At 32.4% G+C, this 12,975-nt stretch overlaps 2 protein-coding genes across 2 annotated transcripts; one reads left to right on the forward strand and one right to left on the reverse strand.

Moving 5' to 3' along the window:
* The first annotated feature begins 436 nt into the window (after positions 1–436).
* LOC110717898 (GDSL esterase/lipase At4g16230-like) lies at positions 437–3,642 on the forward strand. The gene is made up of 4 exons (XM_021896686.1): positions 437–846; positions 1,848–1,978; positions 2,126–2,368; positions 3,003–3,642. Exons 1-4 carry the CDS (start codon positions 594–596, stop codon positions 3,303–3,305), a joined length of 930 nt encoding a protein of 309 aa, XP_021752378.1. The 5' UTR covers positions 437–593; the 3' UTR covers positions 3,306–3,642.
* Positions 3,643–8,497: 4,855 nt separating this feature from the next.
* On the reverse strand, positions 8,498–10,954 carry LOC110718088 (LRR receptor-like serine/threonine-protein kinase GSO1). The gene has a single exon (XM_021896889.1). It carries the CDS (start codon positions 10,925–10,927, stop codon positions 8,831–8,833), a length of 2,097 nt encoding a protein of 698 aa, XP_021752581.1. The 5' UTR covers positions 10,928–10,954; the 3' UTR covers positions 8,498–8,830.
* Between the last annotated feature and the right edge of the window lie 2,021 nt (positions 10,955–12,975).

Here is a 12,975-nt window from a genome sequence, read left to right on the forward strand (position 1 = left end):
TAACAATATATTTTATGATAAAATATGTTTTTTATACTTAACTAAAAAACGATGGTCAAACTAATTATATAAATAATAAAAAAAAAAGGTCAAATGTGTTAATTATTTAGGAAAGAATGAAGTGAGTATAAAAATGTCAAAATTTAATTGTGTAATTAGTTTAGAGTTGTTTTATATTTAGAATTTAGATCTCTTAAGGGATGATTGTAATTGCACAATGACTATCAATATTTAATGAAATCACCCCTCCCTATCCAAAAAAAATAAAGTCACTTTGAGTCTGGTCTCACATAATATATTTTTATCATATTAATACTCTGTACAATTTTTACTTCATCCCTCACCAAAAAAAAAAAAAAAAAATAATCTGTTACAGGATCATTACAGGATAATTATCCTAATCAGAATAATCTGTTAATGCCTAATGGCAGCTTAGCTGGGTTGGATATTTTTATCCCTTTCTAAAATTTTCCTTTGTATAATTGTCTGAAAATTTTCTTAACTTTATTCAAAATTTAAAACTTGAGTATTTCTTCTTGCAATTTTTTGTTTATTTTTTCAATTATGTTCAATTTAGTTTGATTTGCTAGAAAATGGGTAGTTTTCAAAACAAACAAAGAACACTCATTATCTTGATGCTCATTTCCTTAAGTATGCTTAGCAATCATAGAAGTTATGGAGCAGAAGAACAAATAGCAAATTTTGTGTTCGGAGATTCTGACGTAGATGTAGGAAACAACAACTACATTGTGTCCCTTCTTAAGGCGAATTCCATGCCTAATGGTATCGATTACGAAGGACCGACGGGAAGATTTACCAATGGACGCACCGTTATTGACATTATAGGCAAGCTTTATATACATGAGTATTGTACAATTTCCTCTGTTGTGTTCTTATATGTGTTCCTCCGTTTTAAAGATTGCGTCTTTTTTTTTCTTCCAAGAACCCCTTGTTTCTCGAATATTTTTATATAAACATGAACACGTAAAATTATACGAAGTATGTAGGTATTCAAAAATTAATTTAATATTATTAATTTGTATGTGATTTTGTCATGCATTTCTAAATTAATACCAAACTAGTATTTTATCTCGTGTAATGCCCCACGTCAAATAAATGTGGTCGATTATTAGTATACATTTAAATTAAGGATTCAATTTTTTGTAATTAATTTGTTTTTTCATATTTTAATCCACTAAATATTAATATTTTGTAATTGATAAAGAACATAACATATGGCGTAGCTTGATGGTAAGACACTTAGTTTTAGAGGTAGAGGTTCTAAATCTTTTTTTATTTTATAATGATGACATCATGCAATAAGAAACAAAAAGAGGAGAGTGACATGTAACACATTTAATAAGAAAGAAATGGAGGAGAGTATCACGTGGCACATATACATCATTTGGAACGTCTTTTAATATACGGTGTAAATATAAATTAAGAAAGACATCAAATATTTATTCATAATCTTAAATAGGGGTGATCAAAAATTCAGAGTACCCTGAATCGGAACCAGAACCTTTTAAGAATTGCAGGTTTCGGAATCGAAACCTGTACAAGAGGTTCCGGTTCCAGTTCCGGGTAATAAAATAGAGAACATGTTGCAATAGATTACGGTTCAGGTTCTCGATTTTTTGGAACCGAACCTGTAGGATGCCCTGTCACCTAATAAAAATGTTACTTAAGCCCAAATCATATATCAATTTAAGCCCAATTTTTACTTAATATTTCGTAATTAATAAAGAACATAACATGTAGCATAGCTTTGTGGTAAGACAATACATATAAATAGGGATTTTATTTATTTTTATTTATTTATATTTTTTTTTACTTAATGGATTTAGCCCAAACACTTGGTAAATTTGGAAATAGCCCGCCATACTTGGCTCCAACAACAAAAGGGAGTGTGATTTTGAAAGGGGTCAATTATGCTTCTGGTGGTGCTGGAATTCTCAACGAGACTGGCTCCATTTTTGTAAGGCCACCCCTTTTTTCTTCCTCTGAGAATTATTTTAGAAAATGTGACAACTTCTTTTCATATATTATAACACAATGAAATATTTCAATTGTGTTATTTTAGATTAAGATATGTACTAATCTATAAACATGCCACACATGCTAGATTGGGAGGATAAATTTTGACGCGCAACTAGATAATTTTGCAAATACAAAGCAAGATATCATCGCTCAAATAGGAGAAGCAGCAACAAACGAGCTTATGAATAAAGCCTTTTTTTCCGTAGTAATTGGTGCCAATGATTTCATTGCTAATTACTTACTTCCAGTTATTATCAGAGGTCATATATTGATGCAGCCTGACGCTTTCATAGATACCATGATATCTAAATTTAGACTACAACTTACGGTGAGACATATACAATAAACTTACCTGTTATTATTGAGGACATACTAATTAAAAGTTCTAGGCAGTGAACGAATAATACCTCGTTAATGAAGATTCTACAATAATTTTCTTTAAAAGAATTAAAGTTAGAATGTCATTAATTAGCAAACTGGGAGCACTATGCCGTTTTGGCAAAAATTAGGTTTATTGTTACTTTGTTATAATACTTATATATTTTTTGATAAGTGCATAACTCTGATTTTTGCATACTTATACACTGATTTTGACTAAGAATTATTAATAATATACAAATATAATGTAAAATGTAATTGAATTAGTTATAATGAATATTTTCATTATATCAAATCTTTTTATTTTACTAATAGTTATTAGACTATTAATTCTTATAGTACTTAAATTAGAGATAAATCCAAGATGTTAATTCTACTACCACGTAACTCACGTGATTTTTTAAGTACAACATAATAGTTAATATACTAGTCTTTCTATAACTAATTAACTCTCATATATACTAGTTTAAACGATGGTGTTTATATTGCTTCATTCCTAGTACAAATGGACAATGTTAGATTTATGGACCATCTCTAAAATAATGTTTGTATGAGCTAATGTTGGTTCATGTGATATTGAACAGAGGCTTTATAATATGGGTGCTAGGAAAATATTAGTGACAAATGTTCCACAAATTGGTTGCACCCCGTTTGAGAGAAGAATAAATCTATGTTCGGGAAATCAATGTGCTGCGTACCCTAATCAACTAGCTCAATTATATAATGTCCAATTAAAGAGCCTTCTTACAGAGCTAAACAGCAACCTTAAGGGATCTAAGTTCCTTTATGGAGATGCTTACGGCATTTTTACCGATTTCGTCTATAATTACCGATCATATGGTATGTTTTTCGATTCATATATATGTCATTTAGTTTTTATTTTGTAAATTTAAAACTAAAGTTCGACAATGTTTTTGCACACTTAAGTTTGCTACAATTGGGATGTGTATAGTGCATGTATATCAATGTCCTCAGCATATATAGGCAAGATTAAAATTAAGAACCCGTCAAAAAAAAGAAAAAAAAAAATTGAACTTAAGAAGTGAATAGTCTTTTGAATAAGGATGACAACTTAAACAAGCGGAGTGGGTGTGGCTTGGAAACCCCCTCCCTTATACCGGACCAAAAAAATTAACATGGTTGGTATAATCCAATATCCATATCCCTCCAAGTAAGTATAGATCTAAATTCACACCTTCTCCACCACCTAAGTAGATATCCACTTCTCACATATAAGTGTTGATTAAATACATATGAACCACCTAGTATCTTTCTAGTTCCTATACCAACCTAGAAGAATTATGGAGTATATATTTATATCTATAAAATTATAAAATAATTGTGATGTAAGGTGGGGATCAGTTCAATTATTGGAGAAATAGATGGGTATGAAGTGGGTATATATGATTCCAAATCCACCATCTAGCCACTATTTATAGTATTTGATATCCATACTTGTCCACTATAAATGTGTAACCACCATAACGACTCCAATTAGGACAAATATATTGTGAAATCCGCAATAAAATACCCACATATCATCCTTAATTTTGAATTGTATCATACAAATATGATAACTAAATTTTGTTACATGATAAAATATGACAGGTGTGGAGATAATAGGTTCACCATGTTGCCATAACGCTGGTGTTGGGAGTTTATTGGGGGATTTAATTCCCTGTAACCCAACATCTAGTGTTTGCAGTGATAGATCAAAGTACGCATTTTGGGACCCTGTTCATCCAACTGAAGCCACTATTACAGTGATTGCTAAACGTCTAATTGATGGGAATATTACTGATATTTCACCTATTAATGTTCGCCAATTACTTAGCTCTTGACATTGATTGTACTTATTTGTACGATAAATACCATTCTTATACTTTTTATTTTGAAAGAACATTGTGAAACGAAGAAAGTTGTAAACATAATGTAAACAATATATATGTGTTTTCAATTAAAGCCCTTGAGTTGTAGTTTTGCGACTAGAAAGGGCAATTCAAATGTTAATTAATATTTGTATATAATTTATGTTATTGTGTGATCCAATTCTAACATGGAAAATATCATGTGACTTACAATTATAATGACAAATAAATTCTCTTATATGTTAGTAGTCGACTTAGAGTCTAATGATCTTTATTGAGAGGACAAACTGAAGATCTCTTACTACACGAAACAATCACCGATCTGTTCCTTATACTTGCATTTCATTAGAAAATTAATTAAATTATTTTGTTTGATTGAAAAACTAAATGAAATAAGTTGAGTTGTGAAACCTGGGGATGATGATCTAAAAATGCAGTGAATTTTTATTCATAGTTGGATATATGAATGAATTATTTGAAATTCAAGAGTGTTCATATTCTATCTAATTTAATTATACAAGTAAATATTCTATGGAGTATTGATTTCTATCACGTGTTGTTTTATTGGAGAGTCTACTAAAGAAAATCCCCATACATGTATGTATATCTTACTCATGTTCGTTGTTACCTAATACGGAGTAACATAAAAAAAATATAGTATGTATATCTTACTCATGTTCGTTGTTACCTAATACGGAGTAACATAAAAAAAATATATTCTCATGTTAACAAATAGTTGTATTTCTATCCTGATTTACAAGCTATCAGCAAACATTCTTTGCATTTCTTTGAAAGAACTAATTAATATAGTGCATTGACAAACTTAAATGTAAAATTTTAAAGTTTATGGTATTTGATCCAACTTCAAAATAAATAAAATAACAAATAAAATATATATTTTTTAAAAATGGTAAAAAAAAAATGTTAAGCTCAGATGCACATTAGCTTCTTCAAGTAGATCAGAAGATGGTGGCGGACCCTACTAATTACAAGCTATCCTGATTTACAAGCTATCAGCAAACATTCTTTGCATTTCTTTGAAAGAACTAATTAATATAGTGCATTGACAAACTTAAATGTAAAATTTTAAAGTTTATGGTATTTGATCCAACTTCAAAATAAATAAAATAACAAATAAAATATATATTTTTTAAAAATGGTAAAAAAAAATGTTAAGCTCAGATGCACATTAGCTTCTTCAAGTAGATCAGAAGATGGTGGCGGACCCCCTACTGTGCCACATCATGCGCAGAATTCTTCACAGCTTTGCACCAGCCTGGAATCAAACCCGGGCCTGTGCCGTGGTAAGGTAATTACTCTACCACTAGACCACTGGTGTTTCTACATGACAATATCCAATGTCTTCAAACCATTATACTATATTGTTTCCTTTATACGGTTATTTCACCATATATCCTTGACTTGTTATAAAAATTCACTATATACCCCTCATGACAATAATATAAGTGGAATTTTGTCAATTATGCATCGAAACCACCCTAAGTCTCTCGCTCCATCCCCGAAATCACTCCTCTCCTTTCTTCAAACCCCCAAACCATTCCAAATCTCCATAACCATGTCAGTATGATTGATTTTGATGATGAGAAAAAGAAATTTGGGGTGGTTTTGGGGGTGGGAAAAAGGAATCAGGGTGGTTTTAGAGGTAGTGGGATGTATTTAGGGTGATTTCGGGTCATAATTAACCCTAATGACTAACGAAGTTAACAATCATTATTCATCAAGGGTATGTATATGGTGTATTTTTGTGAAAACTCGGGGATATATGATGAATTCAAAAAAGTTTAGGGGTATATGGTGAATAAACAAAAAACTACGGGGTATATGGTGAAAATTTCGTTCATTATACATGCAGTATTTTGATTTGTGCATGCATTTATATTGACTATTTTCCGTGATTTATGGTTATGGAGGAATACGATTAATTATTATTATTATTAATATTATGCTGATAGTTCTACTCAATTTTTTAATTTCTATTGCAAAATATGGTAACAACTAACAACCACATGTATTATATTACATTATAGATACATCACATCCTTCAACCAAAGTGTTTTTGTCATGTGTTCCATAAAGCTGAATACACTAAGAAATATGCCGATTTCCGATGGAAACACCTGAAATCCGTTAAAAAACACGTTTTTGAAAGAATTTTCGTCGGAATTGATTGTCGGAAACGTTTTTGTAGGAAAAACGATCTTTTCCGACGGAAATTCCTTCGAAAACACTTTTTTGATGGAAATCAGTCATTGGAAGTGATTTTCCAGCACCGGATGAGTCCGTCGGAAACTTGATCTAGATGGTTAGCTAGGTTTTAATCTAAATTGATGCATGGTTTAGAGCTTTAATGCTGATAACGTATTATAAAATAAAGGGAATATGAGAGAGATTGAGAGAGAAGTAATATGTAACTTTATTCCATATGATTGGATATATACATACAATACAATTAGGGTTTACATGGAAACAATAAACCCTTGATCTAGAGTATTCTGAATGATACAAGAAGGATAATAGACATGCATCCACCCAATATTTCATAACAACCTCATATTTTTTTGCTACCATTTGATTGGTTAGTTTGTTATCCAAGTTTATCCAATCAAAATTGTTACACTAATGATTTCAATTATACGTAGTAGTATTTTGCTTCTTGTGATTTTTAGTTTTCATTTTTTATCACCTTCCTATTTTTAATAATACCGATCACTTTTAACATAAATATACCGAGTTAACATTCCGAACATCGCACAGATACTACCTAGTTTCCATACAAAATGCTATGGAAGCCTGGTATCTTAGAAAATTCTACCAATCCCACAAATTATATTAAAATCTGATCTTATATTTGCTCACTAAGTTGACTTAAAGTCTTTCCCTTAACAACAAAAAAGTTGATCGAAAAAAGAGAAACAACAAAAAAGTTGACTTCAAGTCTTCTTACCGTGTTTGATAATGCCATAATGGGGTCCTTAGACTTTTTTCATGTTGGAAAATTCAGATTATATTGTCCTTCACTTTCACGCTGATAACTAGGGTGTCAAAAATTATCGACCCAAAAGATTTACCTGAAATTGAACTGTTTTCAAACTTGTTAGATCTTATTCGAATTTGATCTGGAGTCAATTCGAAGGTAACTTGAAATCGACGTCGACTGGTAATGTATGATTCAAACCCAACTTGAAATCGACTTATAGTTAATCTGAAACCAGTAAGACCGGATAATTCAAGATTCGAAATCGATTGGCCCGAACCGAAAACTAACTACCTGAAACCATTTAGACTTGAAAAATATCTCTTTTTACCCGACCTTTATTTATCCAACTTGAAACTTCCTATGTATTGATTAAAATCGACTCGAAACTACTCATGGTCTAATTAAACCCAACCTATTAATAATAACCTAAGCCAAATTGAATTTTCCATGACCATAACCGATGAGTTGCTAATGAATAATTGAAGATGATTAACAGCCGGAAAGATGATAAATGCAAAATGGTAAGAGAAAAGACGTTTTACAATGACATGATAAACACCAAATAAGGCGATAAGTAATCAATTTTTGTAATGACTTGAGTTGTCAAACTTATACCAATTCTGAAAAGCCAACACAAAATTTAAATGAAACCCAAAAAAATTATGCAGAGTAAATATGAATTGAAATCTCCAGTAACAAAAATGATATTACCTATATGCTAATATACCTGAAACTAAAATGACTCATACTGAGATTGTCCTGAATTCATATTACACGACCCAACAATCAAAATTAAAATAATTCTAATCGAAAATGAGCTAATAATTGAAGTAAGCCTACCCAAATTTTAATCGAAATTGAATTGATTGGAACCTAGATCTTATCGAATCTAAAATGACCTGATCTAAAGTCTAATAAATCCATTTTGATCCAACTAAACTTGATAAAAATTCGGATCCGATTCATATGAACTGGATTTAACTTGACCCGAATTCGATTTGTACCAGACTATACTCAGACCCAACTTGAAAGATATGAAAGATAACGTATATTCCTAATAGCAGTAGGAATAGGACCAGCAAGTTGATTGTTAGAAAGATCAAGATGAGTTATGAGAGTGATCGACGTGCACAAGCTAAGATGAGCGTTGATCCCACTCAAGTTGAACAAGTCTGAGAATATTTACAATATTTTGCTGATAAATTTACTCAGAATTTAATTTTAATTGCAAAATATTGTAAGAATCACATCGATTATATTACATTACAGATACATTACATTCTTTAGCAAGCTAAGGTGAGTTGAACCTTTTTTTTTTTGGTAACAGAAAAACAGGATAGATTTTATTAAGATGAATTCAGCAAGGATTACATGACTAACATCCGGAGGGCTTTCCTCCATCCAGACCCTCAGTTCATTCTAAGCGGCAGATGACTTAGCAATGAAATGTGAAAGTACGGATCTCAAACTTATTAGATATATCATAAATACAGTCAATAACATTCTGTCAAGATCAACAAAAAAATTGATTAACAACTCACTGGATTTAGAGCCTCCTTTTAAGTTTAGCAATGCTCAATGAAACCATGACATAGAGCCTATCTTTCATGTCATCAAAGAACTGAAAAAAGGCATGTCTCCAAGATCTTTTGAGCACCAATGTTCCACAAACTCCCCAGAATCCTATGATAAATCCGAGCACCACACTTACGTACAACCCCACAAAAAACATCTTGTCATCATCAGTGTCATCGTGGGGAGTAGTATTATCACCCCTCGTCGAGTTGTGGTGTGGCTGATCCCAAGAGCAGTACGGGAGAGGAGCTCCGCAAAGTTGAGGATTTCCTGCATATACTGAAGCATCGAAACCTTGAAGTTGAGTGCCCTTCGGAATTTCTCCAGAGAAGTGGTTGTTTGACAAATCCAAGTTGCTGAGATAGTTCAAAGCAGTGATGCTTTCAGGGATTTCACCAGAGAGGTGGTTGTTTGACAAATCAAGAACTTCTAAAGCTGTCAATTGTCCGATTTCCGGTGTGATGCTTCCAATCAAGCTGTTTCTTGATAAGCTCAACGAGACAAGACCTTGCAGGGCTGAAATTTCTATGGGAATTTTGCCTTCCAACTTATTGTTTGAAAGATCAATGAGCTTGACTAGTCCTAAATACTCCCCAAAGGACCTTTCTAATTGCTTCCACATAATTGTTGCAGCATCAGTGTTTAGTATAGAAAAAACAATTAAATCCCTAGAGTGAATGGTACTCTCAATTATTCCAAAAGTATGATTATTTTGCAATGGTGGAATCATATCTGATGTACTTTGCATTGCTGTAAGATTACGAATGCAATTTGGAATGGTTCCAGAAATTTGGTTGACAGCGAGATCCAAGATTTGAAGAGAGGGCAATTGACAAAGGCTCAAAGGTATTTCTCCAACAAAATTATTGCTTCCAAGGCTTAGAAAACCGAGGTTTTTGTGATTAGTCCCAATACCTGGCAATATACGTCCAGTAAATGAATTATGAGCAAGATCAAGATAAACTAGGGATGTGCAATCCTCTAATGATCTTGGAAGTTCTCCCGAAAAACTATTGTTGCGCAAGTGCAACGACTCCAATTGCTTCAAATAACTAATGGAAGGTGGTATACCACCAGAAAAGTTATTATTCTCTAAATGGAGAATGGATAATTGTTCGAAATTCATCCAACAATCTGGAAGTTTCCCGAACAACAAATTATTTGAGAGATCAAGATAGGATAGACGTACTTCACCTCTAGGACACAAAAAGAGGACGGGGTCGGAAAACCTGTTGTTATTCAAGTGTAATGAGGTAAGGTTTACTGGAAATGGTGGTATTGCACCTTCAATATTGTTAAAACTCATATCTATAGAATCTGTGGTTGTTGGTACTTCAAAATATGGAAGTGTTCCATAAATCATATTATGAGACATATTAAGATAAGAGAGCTCTGAAGGCAATGTAAAAACATCCGGAATGCTGTCTGAAATTCCAGCAGCAGAAATATCAAGAAACGAATAGTTATTTTGGCTCACAAGCCAGTTTGGAAAGTTTGGTCCCAACATGCAGGAAATTAATGATATAGTATCCAGCTGGAATGGAGGAACCCAATCATCTTCAATATCGAGCACCAGTGCTGGATTATTTGAAAGGTCTAACACCGATAATCTTGACAGGTTTGAGAAATGGCTGCTACAGAGAGTACCATGTAGAGAGTTGGAAGAAAGATCCAAGGTCTCGAGCATTGATAGTTGCCCCAAACGAGGACTGATGGTTCCATTCAAACGGTTATCATCAAGATATAATTGTTGTAATGATGAGAATGTGCCAACCGTGTCTGGAATTGGACCCCAGATTTGATTATCACTTAGAAATAAATGCAGTAAGGACTTGTTTGCGCATCCGGTTAGTGTTTGGATTATGTTGGGAAGCTCATCGATGATGTTGGCTTCTTCCAAGTGGAGTATTTGTAAGCTACACAGATTGCCTATTTTAGGAAATTGTGAGAGCTGAAAATTATTAAATGAGAGGTCCAGATATTGGAGTGATTGTAAGTTTGAAATCGTGTCTGGAATCGGACCTTGCAATTCATTGAAGGAAAGGTCTAGATGTGAAAGATTATGCATCTTCCCAAATGCGCTTGGAAAGGGACCATCAAGTTGATTGTATTTGAGATCAACATGTGCAAGGTGAGTGTCGATTCCACTCAAATTAAAAAGCCATTGGAATATTTATGAATCATTCAAATCATTTACAGCAAGATTAAGATATGAAAGAGTGGTAGTGGAGTTTTTGTATGAAAGTGGCAATGGAACTCTAGAGGGAAGGTTACAGTACTCCAAGTGAAGAACTCTTAAGAATGGGAGGTCGTTCACGATTCTTAGCCAGTCTATGGCTCTTTCAAGATTGATACCACTCATGTCGATGTATCTTAACAATTTTAGATGTGAGAGCCAAGACAAGTTTTTGACAAAAAGGTGATTCTTAAGATCAAGAGAAATCAAGGAGGATAGATTTCCGAGCTGGTGTGGAATTTCTCCACTGAATCCAGCACTGGATAGATTAAGGTATTTCAAACTCACAAGGGAACCAACAAAACTAGGGATGGGTTGGTCGAAATTGTTAAGGCTGAGATCTAAGTAACTCAAATGCTTCAAATCAACAAGGGAAGAACTCACTTTACCTTGCAAACAATGATCCTTTAAAAATAAAGTTTCAACGACCCCATGAAGGTCGAGCTTGATTACGTGGCCAGTTTGGTTGCTACAACGGATGCCACGCCATTGACAACAATTTCTTTTGTTGTCATCATCAATTCCCCAAGAAGACAGCAGCCCGCAACGATCGACTTGAATGCCCACTTTGAATTTCAACAAAGCTTCTCTCTCTTTCTCAATACACATGACGTTTTTGTGGTGGGTGCTAATGGTATCAATCCCATGAGCAACACAAATGAAGTAGGAAAATAGCAAAAAACAAGAAAGGATGAGTTTATGAGAATTCATTGTCACCCAGCTTTGGCTAGATCAATGAATGAATATCTATTAATCTATGTGCTAAGTATATATAGAATATTGTAGCATTAATTTGTAACTCCTAGATGATGATAACGATAGCATTAGAATTGTATTCCGTGAAAGGTATCATAACAAGTTACAGCAAATGACAACGAAGGGATATACTTGGATAGTTTTTGTTACTTTGGACAAGTCAGCATAATAGAGAGCTAAGCAGACAGTATTTGGCGGTCTCATTTCACCTATATTTTATTCTTTAAAATTACTGATTTTTACTGAAATGAAATTAATTTTACTAAACTGAAATTATTTTTACTAAACTGAAAATATTTTTGAATATTATTTTTTTAAGGTGAAGTAAACAAGGCCTTCATCAGGATCAAACGATCCAATATTTAATTGACATCATTTTTGTTTTCAGTTTTTAGTTTTTTTAAAACAAAAAACCTTTTCAAAATTACAGAAAATAAAAGCAATGATTTCAAAAAAAACCTTTTCAAACAATGGGTTCTATTGCAGCTTTTAAAATTATAATGATTTTAATAAGTTTAACTAATTTTAAATTCGTTATATGTATGACACATGTCATATATTTTAAAAAACAAATAAAAGCAAAACACAGAAAATCACAACGATATCAAATAAATTCGTAGTTATTAAATAACCTTTTCAATTTTCTTAGAAATGACTATCCAACTACTTAAATAACTTTTAGCATTTTTAATATTTGAAAGATGTATCTATTTATGTAGCAACAGTTTGCTTTGTTTACTCATTTTACCAATTTTGTAGGATCATACATTTTTATAATCCAATTTTACCGATTCGATCTTATTTCTCTCAACAATTCAACATGGGATCCCGGTATAACCTTTACTTGTCATTGGCTTTTTATTTATATATATATCCACTTTAATTAACTAAATTCCAATGTCTTTTTTTTCATTTTATTATTTATCTTCCTATATAATACTTCATTCGTTCTACATAATGTAGTGCTAATATTCATTCACAAAATTGGGTGTGGTCAGTTCGCACCCAATATAGGAAAATAAATAATAATATATCAACCAACAAAAGGTACTTATTAGCCAACAAAAGGAATATATCAGTCAACAAAAGGTACTTATTAGCCAACAAAAGGAATATATCAGCCA

This window comes from Chenopodium quinoa, unplaced genomic scaffold (assembly GCF_001683475.1).
Source record: "Chenopodium quinoa cultivar QQ74 unplaced genomic scaffold, ASM168347v1, whole genome shotgun sequence".
Taxonomy (NCBI): Eukaryota; Viridiplantae; Streptophyta; class Magnoliopsida; order Caryophyllales; family Amaranthaceae; genus Chenopodium; species Chenopodium quinoa.

What these genes read in the sequence shown, in the direction of transcription:
- LOC110717898 (XM_021896686.1), top strand. Translation starts at nt 594, where the DNA reads ATGGGTAGTTTTCAAAACAAACAAAGAACACTCATTATCTTGATGCTC. An exon ending in CACCGTTATTGACATTATAG is followed by an intron (nt 847 to 1,847) that starts GCAAGCTTTATA and finishes TAATGGATTTAG; the next exon opens with CCCAAACACTTGGTAAATTT. An exon ending in ACGAGACTGGCTCCATTTTT is followed by an intron (nt 1,979 to 2,125) that starts GTAAGGCCACCC and finishes CACACATGCTAG; the next exon opens with ATTGGGAGGATAAATTTTGA.
- LOC110718088 (XM_021896889.1), bottom strand. Translation starts at nt 10,927, where the DNA reads ATGCATAATCTTTCACATCTAGACCTTTCCTTCAATGAATTGCAAGGT.